The 22,829-nt window shown below is 36.9% G+C and overlaps 5 protein-coding genes across 9 annotated transcripts; 1 reads left to right on the top strand and 4 right to left on the bottom strand.

Moving 5' to 3' along the window:
- Positions 1-307: 307 nt before the first annotated feature.
- On the bottom strand, positions 308-4,104 carry LOC113738531 (monothiol glutaredoxin-S15, mitochondrial-like). Of its 2 annotated transcripts, none has more exons than XM_027265768.2 (7): positions 3,967-4,104; positions 3,371-3,480; positions 2,567-2,701; positions 2,259-2,358; positions 1,715-1,781; positions 806-884; positions 308-726 (listed from the first exon to the last, which is right to left on the bottom strand). In XM_027265768.2, exons 2-7 carry the CDS (start codon positions 3,440-3,442, stop codon positions 667-669), a joined length of 513 nt encoding a protein of 170 aa, XP_027121569.1. In that variant the 5' UTR covers positions 3,443-3,480; positions 3,967-4,104; the 3' UTR covers positions 308-666. The 2 variants fall into 2 exon arrangements, with proteins under 2 accessions (XP_027121569.1, XP_071901559.1); XM_072045458.1 differs by lacking the exon at positions 3,967-4,104 and adding an exon at positions 3,840-3,955.
- Positions 4,105-5,760: 1,656 nt separating this feature from the next.
- Positions 5,761-9,307, bottom strand: LOC113738554 (uncharacterized). 3 transcript variants are annotated; one of them, XM_027265788.2, is made up of 3 exons: positions 8,943-9,307; positions 7,566-7,663; positions 5,761-7,392 (listed from the first exon to the last, which is right to left on the bottom strand). In XM_027265788.2, exon 3 carries the CDS (start codon positions 7,312-7,314, stop codon positions 5,908-5,910), a length of 1,407 nt encoding a protein of 468 aa, XP_027121589.1. In that variant the 5' UTR covers positions 7,315-7,392; positions 7,566-7,663; positions 8,943-9,307; the 3' UTR covers positions 5,761-5,907. The 3 variants fall into 3 exon arrangements, with proteins under 3 accessions (XP_027121589.1, XP_071901560.1, XP_027121588.1); XM_072045459.1 differs by lacking the exon at positions 8,943-9,307 and adding an exon at positions 7,756-8,299; XM_027265787.2 differs by lacking the exon at positions 7,566-7,663 and having other exon boundaries at positions 8,943-9,306.
- Positions 9,308-10,217: 910 nt separating this feature from the next.
- On the bottom strand, positions 10,218-14,212 carry LOC113738634 (uncharacterized). Of its 2 annotated transcripts, none has more exons than XM_027265872.2 (9): positions 13,899-14,212; positions 13,442-13,639; positions 12,928-13,013; positions 12,201-12,260; positions 11,757-11,975; positions 11,613-11,675; positions 10,799-10,867; positions 10,630-10,675; positions 10,218-10,550 (listed from the first exon to the last, which is right to left on the bottom strand). In XM_027265872.2, exons 1-9 carry the CDS (start codon positions 13,906-13,908, stop codon positions 10,483-10,485), a joined length of 819 nt encoding a protein of 272 aa, XP_027121673.1. In that variant the 5' UTR covers positions 13,909-14,212; the 3' UTR covers positions 10,218-10,482. The 2 variants fall into 2 exon arrangements, with proteins under 2 accessions (XP_027121673.1, XP_027121674.1); XM_027265873.2 differs by having other exon boundaries at positions 10,240-10,550; positions 12,928-12,992; positions 13,899-14,042.
- Positions 14,213-15,194: 982 nt separating this feature from the next.
- LOC113740001 (uncharacterized) lies at positions 15,195-21,054 on the top strand. Its single transcript, XM_027267461.2, has 10 exons — positions 15,195-15,476; positions 16,642-16,767; positions 17,207-17,294; positions 18,032-18,117; positions 18,223-18,435; positions 18,886-19,052; positions 19,962-20,120; positions 20,234-20,314; positions 20,393-20,447; positions 20,600-21,054. Exons 1-10 carry the CDS (start codon positions 15,366-15,368, stop codon positions 20,810-20,812), a joined length of 1,299 nt encoding a protein of 432 aa, XP_027123262.1. The 5' UTR covers positions 15,195-15,365; the 3' UTR covers positions 20,813-21,054.
- A 724-nt stretch (positions 21,055-21,778) lies between these two features.
- On the bottom strand, positions 21,779-22,807 carry LOC113738722 (uncharacterized). The gene is made up of 3 exons (XM_027265971.2): positions 22,663-22,807; positions 22,471-22,548; positions 21,779-22,278 (listed from the first exon to the last, which is right to left on the bottom strand). The coding sequence occupies exons 1-3, from the start codon at positions 22,720-22,722 to the stop codon at positions 21,892-21,894; spliced, it is 525 nt and encodes a 174-aa protein (XP_027121772.1). The 5' UTR covers positions 22,723-22,807; the 3' UTR covers positions 21,779-21,891.
- Positions 22,808-22,829: the final 22 nt, after the last annotated feature.

Consider the following 22,829-nt stretch of genomic DNA (forward strand, 5'->3'; position numbering starts at 1 on the left):
TTTGTTACACAACTGTCGACCTCATTAAGTTGATTCGCACCCTCTATCATAATTCTACTTTTATAATGCGGTCACATACCACGTAGTTCATAATTCAGGAGACATCTGGCATTGGACCATGTCTTAAGGGGTAAATTGCAATTAAGTTTCATTTATATGACTGGTTTTTCATAGTTTGTGGTAATGGCAAAAATTTATCCTTTGCATGATGAGTTCAAGGGTAGAAGATATCATCTTCAACCATTAGAGACACAGGTATTTGCGCAATCAATGAATCCACAGCGCATTTTCTTCTAATTCCCAGAGCTCTTGAAAATCTAGACGTGATTTTTCACTCACTTTGCAACCTCGTCGTCCGAGAATTACAAAAGTTTTTGTTTTATACATAAGGATTACTAAATTTATAGAGGGAAAATTATTGCCAACTAAAAATCACTCGCCCATGCAAACAAAGTCAGACCACAACCAGACAGACTTCCTGAAAAGCAATTCCACCAAAACACCAGAAACTAGTTCTATTGCATCAGCTAGTGCCATACGAAGGAATCACATTCTAAAATTTAAGTAGAGCCAATGCAACGGCTCTATTCTGTTATACTTTCAATCAATGCTTGAAATTGTCTGCCGACCCACTAAAGAAAATCTCTACGACTTCTGCAATGTAACTTATTCCACTTTCTCTTGTCCATCAGAGGTATCTTTCAGCTTTTCTCTAAGCTCACCAGTCTGCATAACAAATAGGAGTTCTGAAGTATTTTACAACCCACAAATCCAAACAAAGATGATTGATACAGTCAAAAAGTACCTGGTGCATATTAAGGATGATATCTGATCCTCCAATGAACTCCCCATGAATGAATATTTGAGGGAATGTAGGCCAGTTGCTGCACCAAAGATAAAAATAAAGCATTCTCTGGTCAGTATTTCCGCCTTAAAATCCAGCTACATCTTTCTTTTATGTATTCACTTTCTATTACAGATAAACAAGCATACTAACTGGTTAGAGACTAAAAGAGGTATAAGGTAAACCACAGCTTATGCAAGTGATGCTTTGAAACCAACATTATTCAAATATTACAAAAACCTGTAGATTCAAAATGACACAATCAAAGACCATGGTCTGGCAGCAGTTGCTGAAGGTCTAATAAGAAAGTCATAATCAATAGGTTTCAGGTTGTCAGAGAAAAGCCTCCGAAAGTTCATTTAAACCTAGTGTCCACATCAAATTTACAGTTTTACAACAGATTTATGTTGCAAAGAGATGTACAGAAATAATTATAGCATCCTAAGCAATTTGAGATGGTTATCTTATTATTTGGAATACTTAACCATGCACCCCATGCTACCTCCATCACACACCTCAGTCATAGCATACTTCCTACTAAAACTGAGCTCCAAGGCAATCACTTTTCAGAGAAGGGGGGGGGGGGGTTTCCTCAGATGGATCAATATGCAGACAATGATATTTGTCTAAGCAGCCAGGAATTAATAATAATGATCATGGAAGATCAATGCGAAATTTTGTGCAGAACATTGAACATTTCAATGCACACTTCTGCAAGACATGATTATAACTCAGCTTCAGCTTCAAGAATGACTTAATCGGTAGCACAAACAGAAAGATAAGAATAACTTCTGGGAAAGATAACATGCAATATTACAAAAGCCATTTGGCCGACAAAAAAGAGAAATTGTATCACCCATATAACAATACCTGAAGGCTTTCACAGCATTCTTCAGCTCAGGGTCTTCCAGTATATTTCGGGCGCTTATAGGTACACCTGCAAGTGCCTAATTTATTGCTAGAATGCCATAAAAAAAAATAAAAGTCTTTACACAGAAATAAAAGTATATATAATTCTAAAACAACATGCTTGAACTAGTTACACTTGGCACAGAATATAAAACAAGCATACTCGCTATGTACCATACTTTCATCATTTTGTGGTTTACGATTGTCTACTTTCTCACATTCATGAGACAATATTTTGCCTCAAAGTTAGTGCTTATCTCTATAAGAGACTGAACTAACAAGATAAAACTTTCAAATCTTACTTGAAAAGACATGTGCAAGGCTTCCCCAGAATAACTATTTGCAATTATCAACATTGTAGGCCACTCTCAAAGCTAAAATCTTTTTATTTCAAATACACAATTAAAAGGTAACAGTGTCTTTTAACCTGAGATGCATTCATGATCGATTAACAAATTTTGACTTGAATATTTCAGATAAGGAAATGGAATGTGTGCAAACATACTGTATTCTTGCAGCACCCTCACTGCTAATGAGCTGAATCCACAACGAGGAAGATCTGGGACTCCTTTCATGTAAATCATCACAGGGTTCTCGTTGACATCCTACATTAAAAGCTTATAAATCAGCATTTTTAATGGATGTGTATTATATAGCTTGTGAGTATACTCGTCTACAAATGCGTATATTGCCGACAAAATCTAACAAAAAACTTTCGTGGCAGGGTAGAAGAAAGATATCATGAAGTAAATCTAAGAGAAACCAGACATTCAATGTAAAATTATGGTGCCAAAACTGCTATAGGGTATTCACCTGTTCAACAATTTTATTCAGTGAAAGTCCAGAACCCTCAAGCTTACTAGTGGGTATGAAGTCTTCGTGTGTATCAGGATCATGTGGCACAGTAGTTGAATAGCAGGTTGCACTTCGATAAAAGCATCCAGAAGCCTAACCAAGACAAACGCAGTTTTTTAGTTGCATAGAACCCACCAAAATCGAAAAAAAAAAGACAAATGAAGGCAACAGTTCTTTGAAAAGAAAACACCTATATTCATCAACAATTAAGAACACACATTTCAATGATGAAAAGGGACAGAACTACAAAGGTATGCAGGGTCTTATTGCCATCAGTACTTCACAACTTAACCCCCTCTTTCCAAAAAGTACAACTTAGCATTAGCGGTCAACAGAATGGACAATCTGACAAGATAGATTCCATTGCGTTTCCAAATAATATATTCAGGTAAAATACTAATAGTGGGCTTTTCCAAAAAGGAGCATTAGAGCAGATACCATGGGAGATCATCTGCGTGAAGAATTTACAAGGAAAATGGTTGGGCCAATCTCAAAGAATATTCAATTACCAGCTACCCTTATCCTGGATAAATAAACAATCAACACCCCGATACCAAAGAAGGCCAAGAAATGCTAAGTAAGGTGAAACAACAGAACCAACTCTCTTCTAGGAGTAACTAAACCACAGTAGAATCTTTCAATAACCGCTTTATAATTATTATATGTGCTTGTGCACTTAAACTTGGTTATACCTATAACACAACGTCACATGACTTTTGAGCAAATCATATTACAAGATAGAAGAATTGCATTCACTCTTACAATAGCAGAGGATTGAGCAGCTGGAAAGGCCGCAATGCTCCTCCTCAGTAAACCCGCCAATGACCTTGACATAATGGTAGAGCTGATATATATCCCCCTAAATGCCTCAGCTGCACAGATGACATAAAAATGCAGATTAGAAAGGCCTTTCCATTGGTAAATACGCGCCCCTTGAAATTTGTTATTACCAATCCTATTTCTATTAAAAGCTGCATAGTTATCCGCACCGCACAACTGCCTTAAACAGCTTTTTAACCCGAATAAAGATTAAATCTTTACCCAAATCTTAAAAGCCTGATGGGTCCTAACTACACGGGAAAAAGGAAGAAGAAGAAAAATTCTTGACTGACATATTATCCGAAAGCCATGGAATTATCCAAGACAAACAGTATCAATCCGAGAAGCGAAAAGCTACAGCAAAACAATTACGAAAGAGACAAAGATAACAAGAAGCATGGATTCATTATACCATTTAATTGATAGCCGATTATACCGAAAACATGGAAACATCGGTAGTAGTAATAGAATTATAATCTCAATTCCATTAAAGATGGAAAGGGTTTGCAAATACAAAGATAAAAGAGTAGTAGGCTTACTAATGGAGAAATGTCCCACGTGCAGCGGCAATAGCCGAGGAACCAGGAATCGAACAGGCTATCTGGTACAAGATGGATGGAAATTTTTGTAGTCAATTGGAATTACTGCATCCCCGAACCTTTAAAAAGCTACCGTATAAAAAACCCTTTGTCCCCTTGAAAAATGAAGGGACAATTTCAGAAACAATTTCCCTCAGCTCCCCTTAAGTTTATATAATTACATTGGCCTCCCTAGGTGCAACAAAATTACTAGAATTTCCTTTACTTAATTAGTTGATTCATAAAGAAAAATACCATATCACCACAACCAGCAAAACATTCCCAATTGTCTTATAATCTAAAGTCGCCTCCTTTCACCTCTCTCTCTAAGTCCTCTCCTTCATCTCATATTATGTATCACTAGATTCATAGCCACCACCTAAACCACCATGCTCGTCACCATCCCTCTCATTTCCAATATCCATTCCAAGTTCTGCTATCTCTTGTCTTCTTATTTTATTACTTAAGTCCTTTATTTCTTCACATTCTATTGCAAATATTAGCAAATGCTGATTCAATAGAAAGCAAAGAACAGAAAAAAGAATTTCTTCATTATCAAATTAAATAAGGAGAGGATGGCAAATATAAAGAATAAATTTGAAACTAATAGTTGAAAGTAAGAGAGACCGAATGATTGGTATATTGTTGTGTCTATTTATTCAAAAAATTTTATTAGAAATCCATTAAAAAAAATTTAATAGATATCCATAACTGCATTTGTTGCCAAAAAAATGAAAAATGCATCTTTCTGTTTTTGAGTTGCTACTGTGAACAGTGGTTTTTTGATGGAGATAGGATTAGTCTCTAATAGAGATTATGGAGTAATAATGGGTTATTCTTTGGGTCACGGTGGCATTGCTCCTAGGATCCATACAGGTGGTGATGGGCTAGATTAGCTATTGCTAGTAGGTTGAGAAAACTGTAGGCAAGCTTTTAGATTTGTTTAAGTGGGGTTATATTTGATCTCGTAATTTTTAGTGAAAGCCTTTCGACAGCAAAATGATTCTAAGGCCGCAAATATTGTTAAAATCACTTGAAATGGAGACTAAATTATAAATAATAGTTTCCTCAATTGGCTTGGTACGGTGACAAGTTTGCAATGGTTTTAGAAAAAGAAAATGTATGTGATTAAACTAACTTTTTTATCTTTGTTGTTATGTCAAGGGTATATTAGGATTTTTAAGAGAAATGTAGTATATTGGGTCTATATAGTTATCTAAATAGTAAAAGTAGAGGAGGTATGTGTAATTTTTAAAACTTAAGGAGAGGTGACTGCAATTGTTATAAACCTCAGGAGAGGTTTGTGAAATTATCCCAAAAATCAAACCAGTGTTTGTTTGTCGGGCTAAAAAAAAAAAAAAAAACTCCTTGAAAATTATAGGTTACCCCCCAACATTTTTAAAAATCAATAATTTCAACAAATCCTATAGCCGAGATATAAAAAGAGGTACTGTTATATGAGTGAATAAGATAATTGTACAGGCTTTTTATTAAAAAAAAATATTATTCGTACTCCATTTTTTATTGTTTGCACTTTCACCATTTATTTTATCACAATTATATGATTAAAATAATAATGATAATGTAATTAATAAAAATGAAAGTGTAAATAATATATTTTTTTATATTAATATATAGTATTTCCTTCCACTTGAGGAGTGTATTTTTTATAAATTGTATTTGAAATATGAGGAGTGTTTTTTGGGGTCTGTTACTAGATTTGTAGGTGAAAAGTTAGTGTTTGAAAAACTCTCAAATCCAACCGGAGTAGTTTATTTTGTTCAAATTTGTTCCACGCTGGACCTTAAAAGTATCCCAGAAAAAATCAATAAATTAACTGATATTTTTACAAAAGCCAAAAGACTGAAAAAAAAAATCTAAATTCTTCCGCTGAGGCCATACTTAATGTCGCCTTTCATATGACTGTCGCCGTTGCGCAGCACTTGGCGCGGTTGGTCGTGAAGTACTGGACTCGTGCCTTGATGGCGCAGTTGCTCGAGAAGAATTTGGGGCATCTCTAGCTGGTTGCAAAGAACTTGGGGAGTGTGTCGATGGCACATTTGCGGGCAAAGAATTTCCGATATGTCTTGATGGTACGCTTGGTCTCAAAAAGGATGGCACAGTTGGTCTCCAAGAACTTGACGTGTGTCTTGACGGTGCGGTTGGTCCAGAAGAGCTTGGCATATCCCTTGATCGCGCAACTGGTCGGGAAGAATTTCCGCTATGTCCTGATGGCGCAGTTGGCCGTGAAGAATTTTGCGTATACCTTGATGGCGCACTTTCATTCCAGTTTCGGTTCAAAGTCTCCGGGTGATAATCGGGGCTTGATCTTGATCTTCTAGATCTATCAAGCAAGCTACTACCAGTTCTTGCACTGCCAGAGCTTCTGCCCTCATCCCAAGGATAAAAAGATAAGTCGTTCAAAAATGAAAAAGAGAATTCGACTTCGGAATGCAAATCAATTAACGTGTCACCATACACACTTTCTTCATCCTCAGACTCGGAATGAATTCCACTGAAGAAGTCGTCAAAGAAAACACCTGCGGACCAGTGCCCTTCAAAGGGATCATCATCTTGATTTAAGTCATACCACCCAGGAGGGTCATCTCCGTCCAAGTCAGATCCAAACCGTGACTGGTATGCACTCAGGGTGTCTCCGAGATCCCTCTGGCGCTCCAGCCTTGCCCAGTCGGATTGGCGCTGTGGGTCAGCCTCAGAGGGCCTGACAGAAGGATGTTTACACCTAGCATGCTTTCTTAGTTCATCATAATTCCCAATGAAATCACACGACTCCATAGAACAGCTTCTTACTTTGGCATTCATGTACTTGCGAGCAGCCTCTATGACAATCCATCCACTGATCTGGCCCCGACAAAGAGGGCAGGTGTGTTCCAGTGCTTGTACCCCTAAGGAACTATTTGGCTGCAATGATGTTTGTCTCCCTCCTCCATTACCACCTCCATTACGATAAAGCATCCACGTCAAAAATTCATCATCTGGTCGAGCAGTTGAATCTGCCGTCGGAATTGATGATTTGCGATATTGATCGAGGCAATTTGAATGCCTGTGGCTTGTGTCACACATATATGGGCAACAACCCTTTTCACGAGATGAACAGATTAACAGGACAGCATTGTGCGGATGCTCCATACAGATGGGACACCTAGCTTCTTCCCACTCACTTTCATCTAAAGAAGGTGGCAAAGAAGCATCCAACTTGTTGCTGTTCAAATCTCTTGAGCCACGATTATAAGGAGATACCCTTGACTGACTAGAAGATAACCGGTTCACCCTTCTATCTTTTGGCATCTCAGATGATGTGAACAAGTTGCAGCAATAAAATATTCTTCAACGTAATAGAAAAGTTGTTGAAAGACAACTTACAACCTGAAAAATTCAAAGCTACTGAGATGCCTGGATAAACTATCAAAAAAGTTGTTTCAAAAGACAGATTGATATTGCATGGATAAGGAGTCAGCAGAGTTAAGATTTCCTACAGAGGCAAAGCATAAACTTTAGAGAATAGAGATGATCCCAAGTGGCAAGTCAAAGAAACTTACAGATGCAAACTCTCTTGATTAACTAGCTGATTGACACATGAAGAGAGACACCATGGCTTAAACTAAAAGCATTTGTTAAAGAAACTTCAACCCTTGCGCTGAAATAAGAACCACAGAGATTAGACTAAGCATGGGAGAGGTCAGTCTTTCCTTGATGAATGTGCTTGGCTTGTTTATAGACAGTTATTACCTAGTAAGGGATGACACATTTGTTGATGCAGTATCAAACAGATATGCACAAAACATTTTCAGAGCATGAACTCTTGGCAACCACATTCTGAAAACCCCGACCCCTGAAATTAACTACAGATTGGACTAGTGATTGAATATCAGCAAGAGTCTGCCGACTCCCAGTCAAAACAAAATATACTATAACTAGGCTTCCCTTTCTTTCCCTCCACCACAAGTAAGATTTCATCTGAATTTTGTCTAGATGGCTGGAGAACATAAATTGCTTAAGAAATGATGCAGTCAATTAAATTGCTTAACAAACCATGCAGTCAGATAAATTGCTTATGGTTTTTATCCAGCCTGGAACATAATGCCGAATTAAGTAAGCCGGAACTGAATACATAAGAAGACCTCCTTAAATTTCCAAGCTAATAAACAAACAGCATGCAAGAAAATGCCAACCAAATTATCCTTGGCCTAACATGTCAAATTCAGATTTCAAATATCTTCATTGAAACTGATATAAATTGCTTCCTTCGTACTTCATCACCTCTTCACATCCACCCCCCCCCCCCCCACACCAAAAAAAAAGGCAAACCAATCCCAACCCCAAGCACCTGTTATGTATATAATCAATTGAAAAGCAGAAATCTTGGGACCAGTTATATTCCATTTCCGCTAAAACTGAAAACTAATTACCAACAAGATAGCCTTCCCCCCCCCCCCCACCCCAAAAAAACCCCCACAAAAAAAAAAAAAAAATCACTCCCAAGCTATTTTGACTTCCTTGATGAATAATCCGCCAAGACATGAACTTGCAGCATTAGAGTCAAACTAGAGCTTAATACCCATCTCAGACAGATAAACGTCTAAACCCTCTATTCTTCAGACCCAAAAAAAAATCATCAATACAAATTTCAGATTTTATTTTGCTTGCATCATACACACAAATTCCAATCACCTTTTTATCACACGTACACGTCACAAAAAATACTACAGTAACCAATCAAATAAATCATCCAAATAAATTCTTATCCAAACAAACTCAATATTCTTATCTATCACATACGAGTGCAAAAAAACTTCAATATCTACTACACAGGAATTAAAAAAAAAAAAAAAGACTTCAATAAAGCGAGGAGAACCAATTTTTTCTTTTCTGATTAACTGTACAACGTAAAAGCTAAGACAAAGAAAGTGATTAACCTCGTCTGAGAAGAAGTCGAATTGCAGGCGGGACTTGGTCAAAAGAAAGGGTAGGGTACTTCCCAAATTTTAACGTCGGCAACTTCGAGAGGAAGAAGGTTTCCAAGAATGTCAGAATTCGTAAGCACCCACCCACCTGAGTCACCTCACCCTGTCTTGAATAATCAACGGAAATGGTCGACTAGCCTTTTTGCTGGACGTATTTATACAGGAGGAGGAGGATATGGGATTTTTGAAGACCAAATTCCCTTATAATGGGGTTGGGTGAAGTTGGCTCAACAACTATTGGATTGCAATTATAAATCAACTTCGTGCTTAATGATAATGGGCTTATTGGGCACCTCAGCTATTCCCAAGAAACTGGATTGCAGACAATTTAAGCTCCTAGAGGAAAATATTTTTAACATGCTAAGCCTGGCATAATATTTAATTTGTAGTCCAGAAACTGCTTGAGGGTTCGTGACGGAAATACGTAACCAATCCTTCTTCAGAGAAAGGCCAGTACAATTGGCCCAATTGTATTATTGGTACAGTTCTTGCACCTTGTTTTCAAGAAGAAAAAGCGTTGTACGTTTATAAGTATGATTGTATTAAATTATTAAATTAGATTATGTTTGATAACTCAATTCAACGTTTAAAGTTAACGGATTCAGATTTTAATTTTTTCAAACGCGTTTGTTAATAAAAAATTAAATAGCTGAATTAATTACGTGACACTGAATTTATTTTCAAAATCAAGTGATAAGTTATTCATTTATTACTAAATACGATATATATACTCAAATTTATTAGATTAAATACTTAACAATTCAATATCTTAATGGATTCAGATTTCAATTTTCAGACTTCAATTTTATCAAATGCACCATTATTGTACAAAAACAAAAATGATATGTATAATAAAGAAATGTAAGTATAGACCTAACCGTGAAAAATGTACAAACCACACAATTATAATTGTACTAAAATCCCAATTGTACCCGCCCCTTCTCCCAAACCTTCTTAACTTTTGTCCTAGTAATTTAAAGGGTTTTCCTTTTTTTTTTTTTCTTTTATATGTGCTACGAAACATTTATCGAAAAACTTGAATAAATTCATTGACTTTGATATATTAAACCAGAGCTTCGTTGGCAATGTAAAATTATTGCTGAGGAGAGGATTTTGCATCTGATTGTAATAAAAGGCGCTAACAAGATGCCTTGTGACCACATAGCATTCTCTCATTACTTTTTTCACGGTTTTACCTTTTTTTTCTTGTTAAAGAAGAAGAAGAAGAAGAAAAAGACTCAGCGGTCGGTTGTTGAACCATGCTCAGCATCATCCAACGGCTGTATGGAAATTGTTGTCCACAAGAACAGAAAAAGCAAATATTTAATCCGTCATGAAGGGTAAACCATCTAGTGCAAAAATTTGAAGGCGAAAACATTTTAGCAGCTATGGAAACATATTCTCTTCACAAGTCCACCTAAGAGATTTCCCTCAAGTCATCTGATATACTGTATATCATCCAGGTGAAATGGCCGCCGCACAAGTATCTACACTAGAGATTCTTTATCCCTGGGAATGAAGGAAGGATTGCAATAAGAGCATCACCGTATCCAACAGGTTCTGCATTATGACACACAACTTATCAAGATGTTTAAACCCTGAAAACACACAAGAGTGAAGACTAAAGAGAGAAGCATACCACCGTCTTCTCGAAGTATTTTGACAACCTCTCCAGATACGTCAGACTGAAAGTAGGGGGAAAGAATGTATATAAATAACTCTCACAGTCTAGTAGATATGGGCTGCAACTAGTTATTCATGAGCCAAGGAAACTAAAAGTGGGAAGAAACAGATGGTCAAGGCCGAACCTCGATAGGAATCTCGCCGCCCAGCTGTTCAATGAAGCATAGCACTTGGCCCTCTTTTACCTGTTGCTTCTGTGGAGCAAATTGGATAAGTTTGTCAATGTTATGTAATTGGCAGCTTTAACATAGAATTAACAGAGAAATTACAGTAATGCATTCTTACAGGAATATTTAGAACAGAAGCATAAGCTTAGCCATGTGAAAAATTCAAGTATAGCCAAACCAAACTAATGAAAGAACTCGTGCAGAAAAGCAAGTGAAAATCATTCTCTGCTTTAACTGTTTATGCTTCAGCTGAAAATAACAGAGACCAAAAAATTAAAAAAAAAAAAGATCCTAATTTCCTAATTTAAAAGATATAACAGGATATACTTCTGTCAAAAGACTCAAAACTAGCAACCTTTTGCAGCAACCTATACATGTTCAATTTCGGGGGGAAAAGGAGCTTAATGCAGTGGACAAGGATAAGAGTCCACAGAAGGCAGGTAGGGGTTCAAGCAGGCACCCTTATATGATAAGGATATCAGAAAATGTTTGCCATACCTCAAACCTTTGGCACAGCATAGAGTTGTACCAGTCAAATTCCATTCAAATCCTATTACCTCCTATCATCTAATAGTCCATCATCTCCAGAAGTTATTGTATAATGGCATTTAAATTTACAAATTGACTTGCCGTGATATAAGATGAAAAAGCACGCCCACAACATTTTGATGAGTGAAAAATGCATTGTTTTTCTACCAAGTATAGGCAATAGATCAAGAATCATCCAGACTGCATTGAGTAAGGAATTAAAATGAACATGCAAGAGGTGCACCTTTTTACAAGACGGAGGAGCACGCTTTCCCTTTATAGTCCTTGATCTCCTAAAAAATCCCACCTGCACATATCACATACTTAGCATCTGGAAAATTAGCACTGGTAAAAGTTATCAAGCAAACAGAAATTATAACATTCTCACCCTTGGAGATTGAAGCATCACAAGGCCTTCATCTGCTGCCTTAACCAGTGATGTCTGTATATCACTTGGAGAAGGTTCCGATTTGGAGATGGCCAAGGATGTTGATGACGAAGATCCATTCTCATTAGGTACATCAATGGCTGTATTAACACTAATTGGAGCAGAAGCTGGAGTTGGCACAGCCAAGTTCCTCATCACATACAGTCTAAATCCACCAAGCTGACAGTCACAAACAGAAGGGTCGAAGGAAAAAAAGATCATAAGCTAGGCTTCTTTTGTTGTGGGAGGGAAGCATCTAAATAAGGTCCTAGTACATGGCCTCTTAACCAAATAAATAGGAGTTCTGATCGAGGAGATGCAATATAAAACTTCTCTTTCCCAAACCAGCCTTTCTATGGAGGGTGGGGGTAGGTAGGGTTTATGTTGGGGAAAAAAGGTGCTCACTTTTAGTTCAAGCTCCGCAATTGAGGTTGTATCACATACTTCCTTGATGAGTGATTCCACCTGTACAAATGAAACTCTCAGTAACATTAAATTCAAAAGACACAAAATATTCCTAATGTGGTAAAGAAAGACTTCTATTCAAACTCACAGATGCAAATAAGAAATAAATCATAGGATATTCAAGAGTTACTCTTCTACATGTAAAGGAAACAAAGAGAAGAACAAACTAGTTTACTTTAATAGCCTCAATGGACTTTTATATAGAAACATGTAATACAGATTCGCACATTGTTAGACAAAATAATCTTCTTTTATGACTCGAACTTAGCATGTAATCTCCTTCTCTACCCAATTCATTTAATTTGTATTTCCTTGATCCTAGGAATCTTTTAAGAACATAAAAATCAAGTTATAGTCCTCCATGAGTCTCAAAGCAACTATTTTATTCTTAGACTTCCAAGTTCCATGAAACAATATGATAAGTGCCCTCCATTTTACAATGACATCTAAACTTCAAAGAGCTTGCTAAGCAACATAACGCAATACGGAGTTAGTCCGTGGGATTAAATGTTTCTATTACCAAATATAAGTGAAACAACAATATTCCATGAACAAGAGCGGAAGAATGAGGAACCCAAAACTACACAAGCAATTGATACTGTTTCCATGTAAACAAGCAAATGCATATTTTTACATAGTCTATGATGCAACATCAAGGTGATTATACCTCGAATGAATTCAGAATGAGTTTGCTCGCTCCATTAGAGGATCTAATACCTTCAGGAGAATCATCTGTTTTTGCAGTGATCGTCACTTGCCAAAACCAAAGAATAAACAGTGAATACTGAAAGCAGAATCTGGAGTCAGACTGAAGATTTATCATATGAGAAGTAATCAACATCCAAAGAGAAACAGGTAAACAATACTGTACAAACCTGTACACTGTGCAACCAGATGGGTTAGCTCACAAATAAATAAGGCATCTCTGACCAAGACGAGCAAATACAGAAACAATGTACAAAGAAGTGCTTCACCAAACTACGTAATTGGGTGATGACCAATGCACATGCTAAATGCTTAGTATCTCAAGTAGATGGTAATCTTTTCAGTGCGAGCAACTAATAAGACAAGCAAGAAACTGAGAAAGACACTTTTGAAAATGTAAATAAGGAACAACCACAAAAAGTTCCTCAATTTTGTATGATGGAGCAATGCATTAGGATTAAAAAAACACTACTCACAGATAGCCTCAGAAGCTGAAAATTTGCACCCTGCAACAGCCCTTCTCGACCTAGCCGATACTATTTCCAAGCCATCAAACTGATTGAATTTTAAAATTCCTACTGGAAAACCATTCAAGGGCTGTAATGCACTGAACTTGGGTCTAGCAGAACCCAGATTCAAGCTTGATATCTCAAGTCCTGAAGCCCCAAAACCACCTAGAACATACAAGCACATGAATAGCATTAGTCATATGCCCTTCAAACCATCCGAGAAGATTGATATATGGAGAATTAAATAAGCAATAAAAACTGACGACAACAGAAAAAGAGACGGACGGAACCAATCAAAAGCAATTCTAAACTGAATCTTTAACATTCAACTTAACAAGAACGAATTTTTACTTAACCTACTGATGATAATAACGATGCAAAGGTACATTACAAAATTTAAATGTAAAGGGCGTGCGGGGCTTACATGCAGCCATGGAAGAGTGATGATCTTTCTGGGGAGTCAACAAAATTTGTTCAGGAGAAAAAGGCCCGGAATAATCAGAGCATAAGTCTTTCTTTTTTCTGCTTATCTGTATCTCTTTTTGTTTACTTTGATGGGATGTTGAAGGGGGAGCGGGAGGGGGGGGGGCGGGGGAGGGGCAAGAGGAAGGGGAGGGGGAAGAGGGGAGCGAGAGAGGTTTGCACCGTGCTGGGTTATACAGTAAACTGGTTTGTCAGTTTTTGAGTTCCAGAGAGATACGGAACAGCCGCAAAATGTTTCGGCCGCGTGTTTTCAGTCAGGATGCAAGTAACAAGTAAACAGTATAAAAGCACAGGCATAATTTTCAGAAAATGTAATGCTGGCCCCAAAGTTAGGTTCTCTGTAATTTAACTCCACAAAAATTCCGCAACACCCATGGAAGTTGGAACTATACAGGGGCAGTAATTATTAAGGCTGATTGAAATCGAATTGCATCGCCAGCCTGGCAAATTTGTTTGAATGATATTTGATTTCCACTAAGTTACTACAATTATTAGTGGGTGAATATTTGATTTTCTACTAAATTACTACGATTATTAGTTGGTGAACTTTACATATGTTTAGATAAAACTAGTCATACTCAATTGGTACATGCTAAGGAAGACAATAAAAAATTTCCTAATTATTTTATACAAGAATAATATTCTATCTTGTAGCGTATCCATATTGTGTATTCCTTCTAGATATATATATCTATTGTAAAAATTCATTAAACGAAAAAAGGGCATTTAATGTTGCATGCGGTTTGTAATAGAACACCAAAACAAAAATTGATACTTATAAGATATTTTTTTAATCTCAATCTCATTGTAATTAATGAGATTGTGACTTTTTACTATTGATAAATTGATAGACATTAGCTATAGATGCGAATGAAATTGTGCATTAAATAAATTAAACTTGATGAGCGATCACAACTTCTTGTAATGAGCTATTCCTATACAATTGCACCAAATAATCTATTGCAATTTTCTTGGTTAGCTCGTGTATCATCTCGTTTATTTCGATTGATGGGGAAGAAGAACGTAGTAATGATAGCAAGTAAATAAGTGGAGAAATTCATCACAAAAAAAGTGGATGAAAATAAATAGTAGAAAGTAAAGAACTTGGAAAAGGAGGGGGAGGAAAATCTTGACAGACTAATAAGACAATGGACGGACTTGATTAATTGGTGCTGTTCAACTCATCTCCCATCAGCCACACGCTATAACTACTCTGACTCACCTTGCAAGTTCCGTCAGGCAGCCTAAGGCTTCGTTTGGGAGTCCCTTCGATCTCTCTTTTATTTGTTCCCCGGTTTGTTTGGTTTAGTTCTGCAGAACCCCCTCTTCTTCCCTCCTGCACATACAAATATAGGACAATCAACATTGCAGCTTTTAAGAAGACAAAGCAGCAATTTTGAGACCGAGGATGTCTCTAACTGCAGTGAAGATGACAGAGGAAGTGTGGTTAACATGCCTGACGCATGCATTGTCGACTGAGACTGAAGAAATCATGGGCCTTCTTCTTGGTGACATTCAGGTAGTAATGAAATAAAGAAAGGATCATGCTTATTCTTTCTTTTAGGGTTTATTGCAGTTTATGTAGATGTGTTAAGTTGGAATTTTGTTCTTATATCCCATATGAAATAGCGTTAGAGCTTGGAGGGTTTTGCTTTTTCCTCAATTGGGGTGTTTTAATTGAGTTTTAAGAGATGTGTGTCAATTGGGGTTTTCTGAATTTCTCTCTTTTTTGTTGTTGTTTGAGAATTATTTTTTCAGATAATTTATTAGTTCCAATCCAAAATATGAAAGAGTTGAGGGGTATGATTTTGAATCATCCGTTCCAGCAAATTAAGAGGATAAAATAAAAAAAAAATCCCAACTTTATCTTTGCTTGGGATGGAGAAAACTTAGATTGCACATTTTCTTAAACACGTTGAACCATGGTCTCCATAGGCTTTTTATTTTATGTGCATTAGACGGTTCTTCCCAATTCATTCTTCTTATTTGTCTCCTCTGGAGATTATTACCTAGCCTAGTTACTTTTGCTCCCTATCAGAACGTTACGTTTACAGGCATCAGTGTTCCATCATGTCTACCTGTTTATGTTTGTACTGCTATAGCATCTTCAACTGCCTTTATCTTTTCCACTTTTCCTGTTCGCTTGTTTTCTTTACACAAAGACGTGCTTATATAGACATGTGACATATGTTGCATTTTTTCATTGAGTATAAATTCCTAGTTGAATTATACTCGAATCGTGTTTTAGTAATAGGATGCATTTCTTACATCTAGCGTTTACTCTGTTAATTTTGTTATATTGTGCATTTTTGTTCTTTAGTAAGTCTGTATTGTTATTCGATGGATTTTGTTAGTGCTTTATACTGCTGAGTGTCTCTGTTTGACATTTTTTGGTGTTAGATTTTTTTGAGCATAAAATGAATCCACGCGTTGCCAGAACTCTATATTAAGCATTTTTTGGCAGCATTGGCCTTGGATCACAATTTGGTTTTCTTGCTATCTTTCCATGTCTGCTGAATAGTGTGTCAATTCAGACTATACTAGTTTTGTATTTATTCTGTTCACTATGTCACATTCTTACATTTTGGGATTTCTGGTTTTACTGATTTGGCATAAAAGGTTCATAATTACATCTATCGATTTGCAAGAAATGATTAATTTGGTTTTTTGTTTTGCAAATTCAGCCCTCAAAAAATGGTAGTGTGACTGCTCTGATATGGTGTGCGTTGCCTCAGCCTCGTTCCGATCGGAGGAAGGATCGAGTAGAGACTAATCCCGAGCAGTTGACTGCTGCATCAGCTCATGCAGAGATATCCTTTTATATTATTATGTACATTACATGATTGCCAACTATTCTCTTTTTTCTCAACATACAATTGTGTCAATAATGATGAAATAATGTGGGTAGATACAATTGAAACAATTGTGTGTGGGTAGATACATTGTTAAAACCTTTCTCCCCTAAATTTTACTTAGAAAAGGAAAACATTTGAGGCTTTTTGATTCCTTATGTCTAATTAAGTCATTTATGTCAATGAGTTGGTTGGTAAATGATAAGCAAATAGCTTAAACAGGAATCAGTTTATTGCTTGCAGTATGTGACTCAATTAATTCCTAGACCCCATCATCTTTTGAACTCAAAAACTTTCATGTGATTAGGCATCTAGCGATGGTCATCTGTGCTTTGCTGCTATACATAGAATTAACTATGCATCCGTTTATATCATTGGAAAATTAACTCTACAGCACAAAATGACCTTGGCAATAGGGAGAACAACAAGAGTGATTGGCTGGTACCACTCTCACCCTCATATTACAGTATTTCCATCCCATGTTGGTAAGTTTTTGGAGTTTTAAAGGGATTCTATTTTGGTTTAGGTTTTTCTTCTTTTCTGGGAAATTTCATTTGATTTCCAAGAACTGCTAAGGGGCTAAAGCAATTGGTGTAACACTTCTTAGGAAAGAAGCCTGTTACCTGCAATCTCTTTAAAACATGCATTGTCCCTTCTTGTCACATAGTTCATGTGGTCCCACTCTGTGTGATTTTGTGATAAACTAGTCAAGTCCCAGTTAAATTCTGCAATTTTTATTTTTATACTCTTTATGATTCACTTCAAATTACTTAATTATTAATTTTTCTCATTGATAATTTTCTCAGTCACTTCTTGGAAAGGTGTAACTGTTTGAAGACATGGAAGAATATAAAGAATTAAATGATGAATCATTAAAAGCTATTGCATCTGCGAACATGCTAGAGAGTAGTAGTACATCCAATACTTGTGTTACTAATTCTACAGATTGTACCAACTTCTCCGAAATACATTCTCGTAAACTAGTTCTTTATGGCAGACTAAAAGAAAGTGAAGCTGCTAATGATGCCACTTGCGTGAATGTGTAGGCCAAAAATGCATTAAGTTCTTAATACCTTATGTTAGTAATTTATGTTGGTTAGCTATGTATTTGGGCCAATGGGATTAACTTTGTACAATTGTCTTTTTCAAAGAAAACAAAATGCTTGTTAGAGTTTCTATAGTCTGTTGAAACCAAATTATGCTTCTCTTGTGATTTCCGCAGATGTTCGAACTCAGGCCATGTATCAACTTCTAGATTCTGGGTTTATTGGACTGATATTTTCATGTTTCAGTGAGGATGCCCAAAAGGTTACCCCCCCCCCTTCTCTTCCAGGTTTTGATGTTTCAATTAACAAATTTAAATGGTCCTTTTTTGTGAGCATAGATAAGTTTAAAACCTTTGAACTTTTCTAGGTTGGAAGAATTCAAGTTACTGCATTTCAGTCCTTGGATGGGAAGCAGCAGCATATGTTACGACCTGTTTCCCTTTCCGCTGTAAATAGAGGTGCTGTTATAGATATTGAGTCATCTTTAAGTTCATCAGAGAAAACATTGACTAGAGGCAGTTTGACAAGAGATGTTGAAGAAGACACTGCTGATTCAAGAGCTATTGCTTTAGCTTCTAAGGTAAAATGTTCATATCATTATGACTGTTGATTTTGCTTACTTCCTTAGAAGGGGGCTTCTAGATTTTGCAAAGTTTTCAGAAAATGAGTTTAGGAACCTTTGGATCTTTGCAATTTTTTTTTTTCTTTTTTTGGTGGGGAGGTCTAAAAATTTGCAGAACCTCACTTTGTGTCATGGTTGATGATTCGTGTCCAAAATTACGAGTTTTTTTGTCCAGAATCTTTATAGTATATTCCATTTTTTTGGACATGCACAAAAGTAATTAAATAGCTGGTTTATTGAATTCATAATGTGCCGCAATCTTGTTAGCTTTTTTGAATAATCAAATTTGCTTATACATATGGATTGATAACTACCTTGTCATTGGGAATGCCATTTTCGCAATGTTCTTGCATTTTCTTTTTAAGCCCTTTTAATGATAATGCATGTTAGTTGCTTCTGATTACCTAGGGTGAGGGAAAATCTTCAGACCTGGGGGGTTTCTTTGCTAACGCTGATGCCAGAATGGGAGACAGCTACCGTTTCAACAGCTTTAGTCATTCAGTTACTGACCTAGATCCCATGGATATGTCAGAAAGTATGCAGGAGGCTATGCACCGTTCAAATTTGGAGATGAGGTAACAAGAGTATGTTCTTGAAGACTTAGTATGTTCTTGAAGACTTCATGGTTTTTGCCGTCTATAGATGCCATGTTAACATTATTTAGTAATGAAGCATTATCTTTTATTTACTGCATTTAAGATGTGATTTCTCAGACTAAGTAAGATATTTAGTGTACTCGATCACTTTTGGAAAGGGTTTTAAATACTAAGGAGACAATATCAGATAGCAAAGAATATGGTAAATCTAAGAGAAGAGAATATGGTAGATTTAAGAGAAGAGAGGAAGAGGAAACTGCTACTGCTATATCATGTATATTCCTGCTTTGAAGTAACCTTTTTCTTTGTATCCCGGAAAACTCTACTTATTTTTAACCTCTGTGGAATAAATAGATTCCATTATCATCTACTTGTTATTTCAAAACTTAAGTGGCAACCTTCTTTCTTTCCTTGTCCTTGTTCTGGTTTTTTCTCCTTTTGTTCCTCAACTGTTAAATCATATTGGAATTGGAACAGGGTGGTTTGTTCAAGCAGAATGTGCTCACAGAAAATAGTTTGTGGGTAGAACTTTTTCTTTTCATTGATTGGTGATACTGTGTTTGCACCTGCATCCTATTGGTAAATTTTGACAAGCTCGTGTCTCATGGTTGTGTTGTTAGGAGATAAACTAATTTTCTAGCCTTGGCTAGAGCTTGGAGAAGGGCCTTTGAATTTGTCCTTAATTTTTGCTAGTTTGTGAACAGTGCATAGAAAAGATCTATTCCGTTGCTTTCCGAGGCCGCCCTTTGTTTTGTTTGATCCCGTTGAAAGCCTCGACCTTAAAACAGTTAAAAAAATATATGAGCTGAAGATTTGTAAGGTGTATACTATGGTATAGAGGTATTCATTTATTTTTAGCTAAGAGCAACATCTGTTCTCTGTTGGCAGTGGTGCTGAATTTGTGAGGAAGGAAGTTCCCCTTCTTGTTCTACCATCCTCATCTCTCCCTCGTGTTGATGCGCCTTTAGAATCATTTGTAGAACTACAACGTGTCTTATATGAAGAGGAAAGGACTGCCTATAATCAAGCAATTGAACAAAATATGAGGTGATGCTATTATTAGTCTGTCCAGTCTCCTTGTCTGAACAATATAGTCTTGATTTTGTTGCTTATAAAGGCAGTCCTCCTGTTAGTTTCATGACAAAATGGGTGTTTTGTAGTGATGGAAAAGCGCATCCGATTACGTATATTCATCATACATCAACATATCAAGCTTCCATGTGCAAGTTAATGGAATATTGGTTAGTTTAGAATCCATCTCTTCTACTACAGTTTTTTCTATAATTTCCCACTAACTTGAGCATTTACTTCACGTTCAGCTTGAGTCCTGCCATTTCTACTCTTCAGGATCGCTTGAGGGAGAATGAGACCCGGGTATAAATGAACTTCTAGTATTATATTCGCATTTGTTTATTAAGCTTATTGCCCTCCGTATCATAGAGCAATCAATATAAGTTATGCAGTGATCATCTTGCGCTTGTGTGTGTGTTAAAAAAGTTGCATATTTCTTTCCTTTTCTGAAACAGTTAAGGATGTTATCAGACGAAGCCAAGATTTTGGAGACTGATATTTCTAGAGGGAGTGAATCAAAATCAATTTCTCCTCGTACTGTTCCATCGCATGGGCTACTACGTGGTAGTGCTTCATTTGGTCATAGAGATAGGGATTTGTATAGTCCTGGTGAGTTGAGCAACATGAAGAATGTTGCTAATCCGGTCGCCCGGAGCCGAAAAGGATAGTATAGTAGTCTTCGTCCTGTATGATTTTCTTTTTTTTGGGTTATAGTAAAATGGACCGTGATTGATATCTTGCCATCTTTTGGCCTCCTGTATCTTGCGGATGTTGGTTGCCTGTGGGATGTAAAGGTTTTGTCGTTCAAAGGAACGTATCTGGTAATTTATGTCGTCTACTCTTCTTTTGTATGTGAATAAACGAGTTGAGATCCAAATTTCAGATACAGGTTCCTTTTGGATGCCGGAAATTGATTGATGCCATTTTTTTTTTTATGGATCCAGTTCGTGTCACGACCCCATGACATACGATACGTAGCCCATCCATCATAGCCAGCTAGTTTTGCTTCCTGAAAATCGGCAGTTTATTTTAGTTTTGTGTGTTTTCTGGCGCAAAACTCTGGTGTAGAAGGTACTACTGATACGGCGAAAATTCTCAGATTTTTTTTTTTTTTGTTAAAAAAGAGAGGATATATTCTACTGATTCAAACTACTTTTATGATGCTAGCTACAAGTTAATTCTGTAATGACCAAGGCTTCATAAATAGCTGAATCCTCTTAGCAGATCAAACCTCATAAATGAGCATCTGCAAATAGCTGGAACCAAGAGGGTTCATATTATTTCATGAATTATGCTTGATACAGTTCTTACCTTACGCTTATAAATCGGACTATTGATCCCAAGTCCCAAATCTCAAAAGCTAAAACCTTGAGGACTTTTTCCATTACACCGCCATTCGTGCATGGCGCCTGTCCCATTCTTCTTGCTGTGAGTTGATCTTTTCCCATTTTCCGGTGCCGTGCTTTAAATTTTTTTTTTTTTTTAAATAAAGAATTAGAGGACTTCGTGAAAACCAATAAACCAGTGTCGAAGAAGCTTACAACCAATCCTGAACAAGAAATTAATTATGAACGCAAAAGAACAATCTGATTTTATTTTCGAAAGAGAGAGGACATCAAGCCTCGCAATAACAGTTCTGCCTACACAACCACCAGTACTGAATTATGAATGTAAAAATAAAATGAAATAAAATAAAAGGGTCGGTAACTGGTGCTAGCTAGGCAAGGAAGGTACGTAGGAAAATGGTTCAAATATTCTTCCTGGCGTTGGGGTTGTTGTGGAGGGAGCCGGGCAGGTTTGTGCTATCGTCCATGAGGTTAGCGGGATAGTTTGTGGTGTCTGCAAGATTGCTGGTTGGGCGGTTCGTATTCCCAAGAAGATTGGAGTCGGCAGCACGGTGAGATGGCCAGTCAGTTGTACTGTTTCCTGCTGCTGCCGGATGATTAGAACTTGGCCAATTACAAGTGTTGTCGGCGGCATCCAGCCCCAACGTATGCTTCACCGCATCAGCTGCCCCGTGCGCTATATTTGCTGCTCCCGCCGCTGCTCCCCTGGCCATGCTCGCGGCACCCAGCACTGCTCCTTTCCCAGCGTCTGCTGCTCCTTGGGCCACGTCCTTCAAATGTGATCCAGTCTTCACATTGATCCAGAGAAGAAGAAGAAGAAAAAAATACTATATTAGCCTACATTTTTACATAAATTGCGAATTGAAGAGATCACTAATAAATATGAGAATCCTCAGTCCTTCCCGAACACAAACCCATGCATGCACACACACACACATATATATATATATGTATGTATATTAACATGGTGAATTAATTACCTCTTGAAGGAAGTTGGTGGCGTAGTCCTGGTTCGGCTGCACGTGTGATGGTTGGTCAACTTGGTCGTTCCTCCTCATCTGCAATTAATTAATATTAATATTAATATTAATAAAAAGTGATTTACTAATACGTCCTAAGAAACATGAACATATATAATTGAGTAATACTACTAAGAAATAGTAGTAGTTTACCTGAGCTTGTCCGGGCACTTGTGCAGAAGTGTAGCCGCCGGTGGTGGGATTGCGGTCCATCTTCTTCTTCTTTGTTATCTTTAGCCTTTTGTGAAAATCGATTACAGATCCGTAAATTGAATGCCTTGTTTATGATCAGCAATTAAAAAGCCTCTTCTGTATTTATA

Source organism: Coffea arabica, chromosome 4c, assembly GCF_036785885.1.
Source record: "Coffea arabica cultivar ET-39 chromosome 4c, Coffea Arabica ET-39 HiFi, whole genome shotgun sequence".
Taxonomy (NCBI): Eukaryota; Viridiplantae; Streptophyta; class Magnoliopsida; order Gentianales; family Rubiaceae; genus Coffea; species Coffea arabica.

Excerpts from the sequence above, each read along its gene's own strand:
- LOC113738531 (XM_027265768.2), bottom strand. The coding sequence starts at position 3,442 with ATGTCAAGGTCATTGGCGGGTTTACTGAGGAGGAGCATTGCGGCCTTT. Across the intron at positions 1,782-2,258 it reads GAGGGTGCTGCAAGAATACA|GTGTACCTATAAGCGCCCGA; the intron begins GTATGTTTGCAC and ends AGGCACTTGCAG. Across the intron at positions 885-1,714 it reads AATGCTGTGAAAGCCTTCAG|CAACTGGCCTACATTCCCTC; the intron begins GTATTGTTATAT and ends TCTTTGGTGCAG.
- LOC113738554 (XM_027265788.2), bottom strand. The coding sequence starts at position 7,314 with ATGCCAAAAGATAGAAGGGTGAACCGGTTATCTTCTAGTCAGTCAAGG.
- LOC113738634 (XM_027265872.2), bottom strand. Across the intron at positions 10,868-11,612 it reads CTCCTCCGTCTTGTAAAAAG|AAGCAACAGGTAAAAGAGGG; the intron begins GTGCACCTCTTG and ends TTTGCTCCACAG. Across the intron at positions 10,551-10,629 it reads AATACTTCGAGAAGACGGTG|AACCTGTTGGATACGGTGAT; the intron begins GTATGCTTCTCT and ends GTCATAATGCAG.
- LOC113740001 (XM_027267461.2), top strand. The coding sequence starts at position 15,366 with ATGTCTCTAACTGCAGTGAAGATGACAGAGGAAGTGTGGTTAACATGC. Across the intron at positions 17,295-18,031 it reads AGTATTTCCATCCCATGTTG|ATGTTCGAACTCAGGCCATG; the intron begins GTAAGTTTTTGG and ends TGATTTCCGCAG. Across the intron at positions 20,121-20,233 it reads GCAATTGAACAAAATATGAG|TGATGGAAAAGCGCATCCGA; the intron begins GTGATGCTATTA and ends GGTGTTTTGTAG.
- LOC113738722 (XM_027265971.2), bottom strand. The coding sequence starts at position 22,722 with ATGGACCGCAATCCCACCACCGGCGGCTACACTTCTGCACAAGTGCCC. Across the intron at positions 22,549-22,662 it reads AAGTGCCCGGACAAGCTCAG|ATGAGGAGGAACGACCAAGT; the intron begins GTAAACTACTAC and ends AATTAATTGCAG. Across the intron at positions 22,279-22,470 it reads CCACCAACTTCCTTCAAGAG|ACTGGATCACATTTGAAGGA; the intron begins GTAATTAATTCA and ends ATCAATGTGAAG.